Consider the following 14256-nt stretch of genomic DNA (forward strand, 5'->3'; position numbering starts at 1 on the left):
ATTTTACATGAATCACCATAACACTGTACATATACATATTAATCTACACTGTGCTTTATTTTACATGAATCACCATAACACTGTACATATACATATTAATCTACACTGTGCTTTATTTTACATGAATCACCATTCACAGGATCGTTACAATACAAAAAATAACCGACGTTATAAACATGTGAAATTATACATATTTAATAAATAAATAAAAAACAAACAAGCAATATTGTGTGAAAAAATGTGTTTGTAATCCATGTTTGGGAGTTTATGAAATGCCACTGCTTTCAGAGGTTTACAGAGTATAAGAAATCTCTGGAATAACGCTATGCTGAGAGAGAGAGAGAGAGAGAGAGGGACGTTCCTTAGAGAGAGCCGTTACTCCGGCATGTGGTGCATGTGGTCTGCTGGGGCCTATTACAGTTTAAGAAGATGATCAGCTCGACACACAAAAGGTGACAATCACCATTTGAACAGTAGAAAATGGATATAATTGCCTTCTCCTCTGAAAAACCTCCACATTACAAAGATCACCGTTCATTGCCTTTTATAACTGTCAGAAAGGCATTAAAAGTGTTTTATGATCTATGCCAACATTTATATTATCTCATTGATAATGATCTCTTCACAAAATGTATAGTATATTTCAAAAAATTACACAAAACAAATTAAATGAAACCATCTTTGCCTGATTGCTAAATGTCTCCAAGGCTGTTAAGGACGTGATTAGAAGTTCTGATTCCAGAGTCTAAGGCACTGTCTAAAGAGAGTTCTGTTTCTTGGGAGAAAAATAATCTAATTTTCCATTTATGTAATGCAAACTGCCTTGGCTTTGACTATTCACGGTTAATTGACTGTCAAACGAGGTTGTTATCCTCGGGCAGTGTCTGCAAATTTGCTTGTCAAATGAGACAGAGAGAGGAAGAGAGGGAGATCACCCGCATTTCCAAATCAGGAAAATGTTGTGGGGCTTAAGAAGGCGAAATGTGAAGGGGGGGGAGGGAATTATGCATGAAATGTTCTAAGGCATTGAAGGCATTTGATTTGTTATACAATATGTGTTTTGCTATTGAAAATACAAGCATGCAGAGCACCACACATACATAGATACCGTATGTGCGTATGTACGTGTGTATTTATGTATGTATATAGATATTTCATTATGACATTATTTATTCTATGGTAATGATGTTCACATTTATTTTTGGTTATCATTTTTGTTTTTGTTATCAGTTCTGTTTTTGTTATCATTTTTGCTGTTCTGATGTTCTGTGTCCACCACTGGGTGGTGGATACAATACAAACATACAAAAATTGTTTGAGACACACACATAAAAAAAAGACATTTTCATTAATGTGTTTATTTGAAAATAAACTAATTGACGTCTAATAGATGTTCCATGCATTTTTTCTTTAGAAAACTTTTAAAATTGTGCTGGAAAATAGGAGACATGTCAACATTATTTAGCTCTGAATCTAATTCTATGTTTTTTATATGGGGTGCTCATTTTATTTAAATAAAATATATATTTTTTCAGTATGTGTTCAGTATGAAAAACAGTATGAGAAAGGGCCTAAAAGCATACAAATGCTTGTCCCTGACATGGTACCCATAGGTATGTAAAATTGTAAAATAACCTGCGATACAAAATTCATTTCTATCTTTTTTGCTTGTAAAAGGTACTTTTCCTTCATCTAGAATTCAAATTGGTTGATATCTATTACTATTTTCTTAACTGGGTAACATGAAACAAGATTTTATTCTATATTGTAATAAAATGTATTATTCTGATCACAGTCGACTGTTTCGAGTTTTTGTTTATTAACAAATGCTTAACGATCTCAATGGTCTATTCATTAGCATTAGTGAACATTTTTGCAATTAACAAGTTAAGGGTCATTAGCTTAAGTAAACTGTGCGTGTTTGCAATGGGTCCACCAGAGCCCAGTAGATTGAAAAATTGGTGTTAGATCAGCATCTGCTGGATACATGTGGAATTGCAGGTAGGGGCCAGATTTGGCTCTGGGTCAATCCAGCACAAGTGCTATAATTAAGTAGTGCGGTGACGATGATGGCAACATCGCTTATGACTGTTTTACAAAAAAAGAATTTTCTGTCAGATAGCACAGCCAAAGCACAAATGTAACAGTGTAAACAAGAGTACTGGTATATCTCTTCTACTGAGCAGTTTGGGTTTTGATGTCATATGTTAGGTATTTTGAAATGGTTAACTATGTAGTAGAAATACAATTTAGATACACAGACATTTTTGAAATCTCAGATGTGGTGTGGAAAAATTAAATGAGTCCCAATTTTTTTTTCTTGACAGTTATTGATCTTTTTTTGTGGAAATTCTATTTCAAACAAATCTCTTCATTTCCATACATGTTTCAGTTTAGCCCATTCTTTTATCCGTGGTTCAGACTTAAATAATATAGATGCATCGTGATGTTTTTTTTTCATTAGAATAATCAAATTATTCCTCTCTTTTCTGACAGTTGATCAAAGTCGAGAAGCACGTTCCCCAGTGCCCCTTAAGAAGGACGTCGAATGCATGGAGAAAGGTAAGTTAAGCAGCGTGTCTCCCGTCATTTTTAATCGTCCCGCTCTGACGTCGATGCTTGTGGCTCGTTAGCAGTCGCAGAGGGTTTTGTCTCCAGTGTGTCTCACTTTATCTCATCCTGTCGGGCCCAGAAGAACTTCAGAAGGTCCTGCTGGAACAGATCGATCTGCGGAGGAGGCTGGAGCAGGAGTTTCACGCGCTTAAGGGGAACGCTACCTTTCCTGTGTTCCGTAAGTTACCTCAAGTCGAAATCACCTTGCTGACGTCACTGGCTTTATTAGCCACGCCCTGTTCTCTCGATTCCCAAACTGCTCTCCAGTAGTACTTTCGCCTATATCTAATATATACCTGAATATGCATATAAAAATAATATATATATATATATATATATGCATTCATTTCTATAGAAGTATTTAGTATTAAGCATTTAGGCTGTTGTTCTCATTGCTACATGTGTGTCCGGATACAAGATTGCTCGTTGATCAAATGATTTTGACTTTTTTTTTTTCTACCATTTTTGTTCTTGATTTTTTTCCCTTCAAATGTTAGAGTGCTGAGCTGTCTTGGTAAAATGACCCTGGAATCTTGTAATTATCCAAAATAACGGGCTGCCGCTAATTACTTTCCTCTCAAGTACCAACGCTAATAATACCGTGTAGTGCCTCATTGTATCGTTGTTGCACACATCCCCACACAAACATAACGCTCTGAGACAGACTCCTGGTTATGCAGAAGGCGTGGCCTGTACACGCCTATCAGAAATAACATTATTAATACTCCACATGGATATGAATATTTTCCACTGGTCTTCTGTACAACCATGTGTGTAAGTCTTCTTGATGATCAAGTATAACTCAAATCTTTATGATACAAAAATGCTGATATTTATAATATCACCACATATATCAAAGCACAATATGTATCCCTAGTTTCACACTGACAAAATCCAGTGGTTATCTTGCTATGTCTCATGCAAATTCTGTACACTGATTCCTTTACATTTCTCATTACATTATTACAATCACTCAGCTGACAGATATTTTTTATCCAGCGCATCACACAGATATGCGGAAGCTGAGAACGTATAAATCTGTATTTGTGTTGTAATGTATCTCAAAGCGTTATTTATCTGACCCTGCAGATAACTTTCAGGACCAAATGAAAAGAGAGCTGGCGTACAGAGAGGAAATGGTGCAGCAGTTACAGATGGTAAGAAAGGCTTCTGCCTTCTCATCAGCAGTACGCTTAGTGCTGCTGGATTCACTGTACAGATAATAATAGCAAACCGGTTATTAATTCATAATTCACAGGGGTTAAAATTAGGTTCCTGAATATACGTTGTGCTGACATTTTACTGTGTGTGTAAATTGTGCTTTAATATTATTTTATTTTTGTAATTTTATGTATTGTATTTTGTTGATATTTTATTGACATGTTGATATTTGTCATCAGCCAAGCATTGTAAAGTGTATATTTAAACTGGCATGCATTATATTATATTATATCTGACATTAATGGCATATTATTATTATCATTATTATTATTTTATTTTATTTTATTTCATTTCAAAGAAACAACCTGACTCACACCTAACAGTATGTTGCTGGTAAAAGGTCTTCTCTGGTAAATAAGTACTTTATGCCAAAGTGAATATGTAAACAATGTGTGCTGTTCACAATTAGGTAATTTTCTGCCTTTCATATAATTAAAAAAACTGTCTCTTTTCAGATTCCCTATGCAAATATCCTCAGAAAAGAGAAAATTGGTACAAATTTCAACAAGACCTAAAAGGTGAGACCTAGTGAGAGATGCTAAGGTATTTCTGCATTCCCCGGGGACCCTCAATCCTTTCATACATACTGAATACCAAAAGTCAGAATGAGTGTTTTTGTGCAGCTGGAAGGGTTGTAATATCAGAATGTGTGTACTGCTGGGTGTTATTTGATATCAGAGTGTGTCCGTGTGATCTTGGCGGTGTTTTGATATCAGAGGGTGTTTGTGAAATTCTGGAAGTGTTTTGATATCAGATTGTGTGTGTAATGCTGGAAGAGTTTTGAATATTTTGTTACAATAACCCTCACAACTTTAAAAAGATATATGAAATCATTCTGATATTCAACATTAAACTGAAGGTATAAAGGTGCTCAGATCCTGGAGGCTTAATGACCTGTAGTAAAACTGCTTCGGCGTGTGATTTATGGGGTTGCCATAGCGGCGGATTTCTTTTCGCTCAGTGTGTTCGTAATTTTTCATAAATGCATTTATCACGGCTGAGCTGAACAGGAAGTCCTGGGACGCACGGCACATTCCCAGCAAATTCACTTTTTTTGAGAAGCACGAATGAACGTGCACTGGACACCTCCAGGAGCTGAGTTGTTTGGCAGTTATATATTGGTAGAGCCTTTTTCATAAAAAATGGGCGGGGACTGTGTCCCTTCTGGATGACAGTGAGAAAACAAGGTGAATATGCAGCAGCACTGTATTTACAGAAAATGGACGCCCCCAGTTCTAGAGAGACAACGACTTTAAGGCAGTGCTTAAAGAACGTGATGTGAAGGAAAAGTAAACTTACATTTGCCTTTAAATTATATATTCCGGTTGATTTTACAGGACACCAGGTCAAAAACCCACTGACTGCAAAAAAAAAAAGAAAAGAAAAAAGAAACAAAAAAAAAAACTTGGCCCAGAGTTTCATGAATAACTGGGGCACAAACCATCTGAAGCAAAATGAGGATTTCCAACAACGCAATGATCTTGACCTGGTTTCTCCCTAATCTTTCTCTGCGTAAGGAGGGAACAAAATGACTAAAAAGGACAAACCATCAAAGTGGTCAGAGTACAGACAATGGTCACGATATTCGCAGAAAACTCCTGGATACCCTGTCCCACAAACCAAGAGAGAGGACACTGATGTACTTTTCTCCAACCGAACAGATCAAACTTATTTTCCTTAAACTTCTATCTGTACAATGATTCTTCTTCCCTTTTTATTGTATATGAAACTAACTCTCCAAAATTAGTCTGGTGGTGGAAATTCAAAAGTATAAAGAGCATTATTTGAAGACACTATTTGAAGACAATTCCATTGAAAAGCAAATATACAATTCAATAATAATCCTCTCTTCCTTGTTTTGGAAGTGTAATTGACCCAATGAAATAAAAAATGAAAAATGATATTAACTGTTAATGAAATGTATTTAAATATGTTCTTGGAGTTTCTCTACTATTTATGTGGATAAATAAAAGTCTATAAGATATTAAAGCCAAACTGTATTCTTTATGTCTGTCAAGAAGAAAAAATATATCTTTGTTTTTGTTAATACTGAATGTTCCTTTTTTCATCTGTATTTCCAAAATGTTTATTTGAACATGAAATAAAATAATAATATTGTGCTTTTTTTAACCAAAATGATCACACTGTAAGTGTGTACTCTGGCTGACCAGGATGAAGGTGTTGGAACCAGTACTAAAAAGGCTCTATTCTTAACCAATAAGCCGCTCTCTTCCCAGCAGTGGTTCTGTCCTTAACCAATCAGCAGGACTCTTCCCTGCAGTGGTTCTGTTCTTAACCAATCAGCTGGACTCTTGTCCCAGCAGCAGTAGCTACGAGCAGAAATTCACTGTGAGGATAATGATGCTTAAACAGTTCAGTCTGTCTAATTTCCAATCAAACAGTCTAATTTCACTCAAACAGGACTTCTCACCTTTGACCCCAAACAGGACTTCTGACCTTTGGCCTCAGTGCCCCTAGCCCACAGCCATTGGCTGAGAACCGCCTGGATTTCAGCACAGATGTGGGGAAGAGGTCCTTCTGCTCTTGGGAGGAGGGTGCATTTCCGGTACCTACCCCATGCCCCCTCTAAACCACTTCCCTGTATGCTTACCCCACAGGTTTCCATGTGTTCTAAAAATACAGAAAAAACAGGGCAGGAGTTTGGGTTCATCCAAACTGATGAATACTGCTTTGGGGAGCTATGCTAATTGCTACAGTTCAACGGTTGAGACGGGTGAGCCAATATTATCCCAGCTGCAATGTAGGGCGACAGTGAGAGCAAAGCAATTATAGAAAAATCATCTCAAATCCTGCATGGAGTTCGAAAAAAAGCATTTGAGCACTTGCCAGGATCGATGGGGAAATGGGTGGAGCCAAGCCTAGGAAATTTGTGGAAGAAAACCAGCCTTAGTTTGCTACAGACTTAAAACTGGGATGTCAATTGACCTGTCAGCAGGACAATAGCCCAAAGTACAAGGCCAAATATACTCTATACCAGTCTGACAGGGAAAAGGTGACTATCCTTGAGGGTCCCAGTCGCTCAAGACTTTTAGTTCATTATTTACCATTCATATTTTACTTTTCTGAAGCACACCCAAGTCTTTAGGAACTCTTAAATAGTCATCCATGACTTCCTCTTTCACTACAGTATAGGTGACACACAGACCAAACTCCCTTGGTCATCCATCAACATTGGGAAGAATTTAACACAAATTAAATGAGACCAAAGGTTGCTGACCTTCATAAATCAGGCAATGGCTTAGAAAATAGCTAAGCATCTGAAATTACCCATCTCCTCTACTAGGGTAATAGTTAAGAAGTTTCCAACAACTTGTGCTGTGATGAACCTGCCTGGAAAAGCACATAAGTGTATATTACCCCCACGCACCTCCATGTCATCAAGCTATTTGGATGGCTTGACAGAAGAAAACCTCTACTGTCATCCAAACAAAAGTAAGTACCCGGAGTTTGCTAAACTTCATAGGAATAAAAAGAAGCATGTTCATGTAGAAAATAACTTAATCCTCACGGTGAAGAATGGTGGTAGATCTGTAATTTTGTGGGGCTGTTTTACTTCCAAAGCCCTGGGAACCTAGTTAGGGTGCATGTCATCATGGACTTCTTCAAATACCAGGATATTTTAGATCAGTTCCTCTGGTGGAAAAGGGGCTATAGTTCCATTTTAGGGGGTCACACAATGTATGCCTACATCCTGGAGAATGTTCTTTATCTTTTCGGCAGTTGAGAAGGGGTTTTTCTTCACAATTAAAAGTATTCTTCGTCATCCACTACAGTGGTTATCCATGGTTTGCCGGGTCATTTGCTATTGCTGAGCTCCACAGTGCATTCTTGTTTCTTAACCATGTTTCAAACAGTTGATTTTGACACACCCAATGTTTTGGCTGTGACTCTAATCAATTTATTCAGATTTTTCAGCCTCATGATGGCCTGCTTAACTGGCATTGACACACTTAGAGTCAACTCTAGGCCTTCTGAAAGCTGTCTTGTGAACTAATGATGCAACAATGCACAGCTGGCCAAGAAACAGCTGAGCAGCCAGTTATCCTAATACTTTTGGTCCTCAAATTGGGGGAACTATGTATAAAAGGGGCTGTAAATCCTACACAGTTCATCCGATATGAATGTAAACACCCTCAGATTAAAGCTGAAGAAATGAAGAAAGCATAAAACTTAGGGTCCGAACACAGTCGTGGTTCCCAACGTGTGGAGGGAAAACAAACACAGATGTGCTCCTGGAACCACTGTGGACATTTCCTGCCCTCTTTTAGTTCCTACAACCCGGTGGAAAACAGGCGCAAGTATGAAAAATATATACGGATTGTCCAATAAATACCGGTAAATACCCTTAAATTAGAGCGGACTGACAGACCACATATTCCAATGTGCTGGAGCCAAAAATATAAAGATAGTGTCACTGTCCAAATACCTACGGTCTCCTCTGTAAATATATTTTTCATACTGTTCATCTGTTTTGAATCTTTTTCACCTTTAGAATTTTTAACATACTGATCATGCCATTTAAAAAGCATTCCCTGAGAGAAAATGCTTTAAGAAACTGCAACAGCAATAGCCTGGCACAGATAAAGAGGCTGGAAAGTGAAGGGAAGGCACTCTGGACCAATGATGGAGGACGATCGTTTTTGTTGTATTACTGATGTTACTGCCCTGTACATGGCTTTATTTCAGATAAAATTTCAGAGCTCCAAGTCTCAACTGCTCACTGGAGTTTAAGAAGCTTTACTGCTGTCCAGATATCCTCCTTAGGCTTATACCCTGACCTTCGTCTTCTAGGTCAATTATCAACATACGATGGCATCATTTTAGCTGCATTTAAAATTTGTCATTGAGTGGGATAGATTTTTATTATTAACATTCAACTTATCGTAAATATATAAAAGTAAGAGATTTTGTTGAATTGCTCTTTTATGTTCATCGGAGGGATCATACCTTGAAAACAGCTTAATGTCAGATTAGTTTGCCGGAAAATTAGTCTCTTGTGAAGAGGGATTACATTTCAGATATTTTACTAGTAGACACTCAGAAGGACATCTAACAAAACTCATGCTATTTTTACCCAAAATGAATGACCAGAGAGAATATATACTGTAATGTTTATGAAACACACTTGCCTAAAAGAAATTAAAGAATGGATAATGAATTAAGTCATTAGTCATGGTTGTGGGTAAAGCGGAGCCCAAATAATCCAAATTTGTGATGTTGGCAAGAAAATGCAAAAGTGTAACTGCCCTCCGCCCCCCAAACTGACACGTTTAGAACGTTTAGTGAAATAGGAATGACACTTCTGAGAGCTGTATTTCATAACCAGTGACTAAACCAGTGTAAATCTGGTTGTTTTTTGTTTGTTTGTTGTTCATCTTCTGTATTTCTTATCTCCTTTGCATATTTAAATGGTAGAATCTACAGTATAGAACGTGATGCCGGATTACTTAAAAAAAATTTTTTTTTTGATATACAAATATTGGTTTATGCATTCAGATGCCTAACAAATAAATGGAGCTTTGGAGCTCTGCATTGTTCAGGACAGCCCTAATGCCACTCAACACTGACTTCATTATCCATTGTGTAATTTATGAGAGAATTTCATGAACATCACACTGTATTCATACTAGTTGTGCATCTTGGGTAAAAATGGAAGAGTGCTGGATCCATCCCTGGGCTGCAACCTTTGCTGTGAGTCCACAGACCTCTTCCATGACCCAGGTGAGTGTTGCCCTCTCATATAAGTGGCAGTCATACACCCTCTACCTCCAGGAGGAAAACAGGTGATTGGATTAGATATGCGGTCTAAAAGTGGAAGGGATACCAACATAAAAAAACATGGATGAGTTTCAAACCACTCACATACCGGTGGTGAATGGTGGAACTGGACATTGTCCCAAAAAACCGCAAACATTGGTTCCGGTCTGTCCAACTTCTTGGAGTATGAGGGTATCAGTGAGTAAATCTTTTATACCTAATAAGCTTTATTTAAATATGAATCATTTAGCTTTTAGCACTTTCTGTGCTGTGTGCTTTACTATCCCACCTAACTTCAATATGATTGAACTTGATTACATTTTGATTGATATGACATCATGGCAAACTGACATGAAATGTGAAAGCAGTTTTCTTGTAGTGTTCTGTAATACTGAGTGATTAGTTAACTAAAGAATAGACTGTGGTCGAGAATTGGATTTCATCAATATTGCACTAGCAGCACAAGTAGTATAAGTTAATGCAGTCGTCTTATCTACTGCTTGTATTTTTGCATAGACTGCGTTGTTGCTGTTCTCGTTTGTGTTAGTATTAATCGGTTTATCCTTCAGGGTCCAAGTTGAACTATGCGGTTGTTCCCTGCACTTGGAACGGTACTTCTCTCTAGGGTTTTCGACACACTTGTTCTTGGTTATGGTTATACACTTTGTTGTACGTCACTCTGGATAAGAGCGTCTGCCAAATGCCTGTAATGTAATGTAATCTAGCAACATGTAATCTAATGATGTCCATTTACCTTTCCAAATGTTTTTGAATGTATGCCAGTTATATAATATGAGTTTATTTGGTAACTTTTTTTTTATGTTGAAAGATGAAAAAATGTGTTTTACTGGAAAGACGCTTTTCATGTTGGTTACTATGGAAATGTGTAAAGAGGATTTTGTCTTTAAAATTCCTGGAAAGGCTTTCTACCATTTTAAATAGATATCTGGGGAAAACACGCTCAAATGCAATATATCCGTTAATGGTTAGTGAGATACATATGTTTTTTAATGAGTGACTAATCCATCCCAATGCTAACCTTCTTAAATGATCAGCTAAGGGACTTGGGTACAGAAAATCACTTGAGTGTTTTTCATATGAATCTGCCACAACAATAATCACATTTAATCTTTTTTAATGTGATTTTGCTGATAGATTTTCTACCAAATGCCATTTTCCTCTTGAAGTATAAATATTATATGGCTCTAGACATATCGTAGTATCCTTGTAAAAATACAATTCTAAATCTGCAATATGCTCCTGGCTATTTAAGAGATAATACTCTTCAGTTTAGATGTTTTTCATGCATTTTGTTTATCAATGTGTTTGCCATTTATAAGTGTGATTTCTTGAACAAGTAATTGTTGAAAATTAGGAAACCAGTAACTTATATACAATTATGATTATTATTATTCTATTATTATTATTAAGTATAATAATTATATTTTATTATTATTGTAAATAATAATAATAATAATAATAATAAATTACACTGGTAGATATTTGTGAGAAATTGGCTTGTGTAAATGCATTCCATATTATAGATCTGTGGCATTTGTTACTGTGTAAGATACGTTGTTATAATACACACAAGGCAATGATGGCCAGTGCTATTCTGCACCTTTATGCGCCATCTAGGTGCTATTATCTGCGGATTTATAATTTGGGTCCCGATATTAAAAAAGTTTAAAAGCCAGTGGTCTAAAGACCTTTTGTATTATGTGACTCATGACTCAAATCTGAGCTTTAAGACACATGTATATTTTGCTAATCAACTGTATATTACACAAAGTTTCCTTGTGTAGTAATGCAACACATTATGTCAGAAATAGCTATGCGTGCCATGTAGAATAAAATTCCCATGTTCATATTGTGCATATTTTATTGTTCATGGCTATTTTTGACATAATGTGGGTTAAGTTGGTAAATAGTCTCTTTAAATATGAACAGCATCTAATTAAGAACAATACCAGGTCAAAACCTAGTATATGGCTGTACCGGCCGACCAATGGTGTAATGTCATAACTTGGGTGTAACTTCATCACTCAGTGACTCACAGACATTCGCGTTTATAGGGCTGGCCCCGCTGTTGCGGTCCAGCCAAAAATGAACAACCTGTTAAAATTCTGGGATTACAACCGTGGAAGGAAAACCAACATACACAGGGGTACTCCATGACCGAGGTCAGGAAACACTGCTCTAACCGATGCAGGAATGCTTATTGACATTTTAGTTTGCTCACATATTGACTATTTTAATCCTTTACTTGGTGGAGTTTGGAAATCTGTCCCTAATGTACAGCATTGCAGTATATTCATAAGACATTAAGTCTGATTTAGTTAATACTAAAACCTGTAAACGTACGTCACCAGTTTAGATTAATTTATTATAGCTTCAAGTAGAATTCAGGATTAAATTTAAGAACCTACTAGTGGCATTTAAACTCTTGGACAGCCTGATTCCTTGTCATATTGGATATAATCCCAAACACACAAAAATGAAATATCCATTAAGGTCCATGTCCTCAAAACAGTTAACACAGCCATTCAGTTATGTTGAAAACTAGTAAATGTAACTATGTAATAGTACATTTTGTTGTTTTGCACAAATTCCAAAATGAAATGCAATTTTGCAAACACACTTCAGAAAAACTATAAAATTCTAATTTTAAATTGGCTGTGATGTCACATTATCCATGATAAGATGTCATATATTGTGGAGAACCAGAAGATTCCTTCCTGGTCTTCCTTTTTCTTTTTCTTTTACAGGTGGTTCCCTGTCCTACATATCACTGCAGCTCCAAACACTGTTTTTCCCTTTCCATCTCCAAATGTGAATTAAGTTGCTTTCATGAGCAGTACATCATGGATTTGGAGTGATTTACGTAATGGGTACAAACAACACATTTTCAGCACCAATTTTGCCCTTTAAATTGTTCTGGAGAGATTTTCCACTACACCACATGTTGAAATCACACCACCGTCTACAAGTTTGTGATTAAAAATATGAGTTATGAAAAATATTTGAATGGTTAGCCTTTACTGTGTAATATCTTTCACGAGATGGGATAAACCACCATCTTCTCATGAAAAACAACACTTTAGTGACCGGTGAAAACACTCAAACATGAATGTTTGTTCAGAACTGCAAACAGCTTAATAGAAACAGCTGGTGGATTTAAATGTTATCTTTAAGTGCTTTAGGCTTGACTGGAATCATTTTTAAAAATCTGATCTTAACGCAGACTTCTCTTCATATTCACTTAACATGAAATTTCAGCAGGTGTCACAGAAACTGTTTATCATGGATCAGAAATATCCTGAAATCCTGTTCAGGATATTTTTATAGCCTGCTTTGAAAGTTTAGCTTCACAGGTCACTATACTCCAGGCAATGTTCAAAAATAAACCAAAATCACAATATTAGGGAAGACATTTACCAGTTTAAAAAAAAAAAAAAAATTTGTGTTCATGTTGTAAATGAGAAACGTTCTGGGTTAGCCTTTGCGGGGACAGCCATCCATGTTTGCCCATGTGTATATTAATACACTGATATTTATGTATTCATTTATAAACATGTAGGGCACTGTCAGTGTAGTACCCAGCACTGTTTGGTTCACAAAATGGTGTCCTGTGGTGGGGGACACATAAAATTCCCAATTTTAAAACCTGCGCGCTGTGTCACCCCAACTTCTGGATTTATGGTTATGTGTTTTTCAAAAATAATAATTAACTTGCTTTCTAAAATCCAGCGGTGTGTTTCAGGCTTAAGGGTATAAGAGACAGAGCAGCTGTTACTAGCCTTAAATCTAAGTTTAAGATTATCCATCACAGCATAGCATTTAACGCTTAGTGTCCAGTGCTCTTGGTCCTTTCAATATTTCTTACTTGTTAGTTTTCTATTTATTTTTGTTGTATTATTTGCATATCACAAGGATGCCACCCCTTCAATATAAAAAATATCTGATATGCCTAATACGCCTAATAATCTTAATAGGTTTAAAAGTTAATACAAAGTTAATTGAACAAAATTCTATGTTATATGATACAAACAGTCTTTAATCTATTTTTTCGGATTATATTTATGTTTACCGATAGCAAGATTCATGATGGAATCAAAAAAGTTCTATTCTTTGATACTCATAAGGCCCCCAGAAACGTCAATTAGTGCATGTTCAAAGTATTACGTATAGAACAATACATACAACTTAATCATATAATACAATTTGACCAATGCAAGCAACTCATTTTAACATGTTAATAGTAGGGTAATCGCGCAGTATTCACGTTACCATCCACTCATACGACGGCAAACTTGCTCGCACAGTCTCGCGGTGCACGATTTGAATGGGTGATTTTTAAAGACTGCAACCTACTGAGCCTACCGGTTAGTAGGCAGGCTACCTACTGCACGATTGAATTCGTGGCTTTTTAAAGATAGGACTACATTAAAATGCACGATGATGTATAAATGAATGATATGTATAAAATGAATGTAATGTACCCTATTGATATTTGCTGTATCGTGTAACTGCGCTCCCGCAGTGTGCGTTTCAAAATAAAAGTCCATAGCGAAAGTTCTTCGGTACAATTATTTAACTTTAACTGTTTAACTGTTTCCAGTATTGGGAGTGGCATGTGCCCCT

The 14256-nt window shown here is 36.4% G+C and overlaps 1 protein-coding gene across 14 annotated transcripts in view; it reads left to right on the forward strand.

The window, feature by feature from the left end:
- Positions 1 to 5902, forward strand: part of skor2 (SKI family transcriptional corepressor 2) — a 96921-nt gene extending 91019 nt beyond the window's left edge. For 4 of the 14 annotated variants that reach the window (XM_064308199.1, XM_064308204.1, XM_064308205.1 and 1 more), the window contains 5 exons: positions 2497 to 2562; positions 2693 to 2791; positions 3703 to 3770; positions 4290 to 4352; positions 5172 to 5898. In XM_064308199.1, coding sequence (XP_064164269.1) covers positions 2497 to 2562; positions 2693 to 2791; positions 3703 to 3770; positions 4290 to 4349 — 293 coding nt within the window. In that variant the 3' untranslated portion in view covers positions 4350 to 4352; positions 5172 to 5898. Of the gene's footprint in view, positions 1 to 2496; positions 2563 to 2692; positions 2792 to 3702; positions 3771 to 4289; positions 4353 to 5171 lie in introns of all 14 variants that reach the window. The other 10 variants (XM_064308197.1, XM_064308198.1, XM_064308196.1 and 7 more) reach the window with 5 other exon arrangements.
- Positions 5903 to 14256: the final 8354 nt, after the last annotated feature.

The sequence above is a fragment of the Anguilla rostrata genome, chromosome 14 (assembly GCF_018555375.3).
Source record: "Anguilla rostrata isolate EN2019 chromosome 14, ASM1855537v3, whole genome shotgun sequence".
Lineage (NCBI taxonomy): Eukaryota > Metazoa > Chordata > Actinopteri > Anguilliformes > Anguillidae > Anguilla > Anguilla rostrata.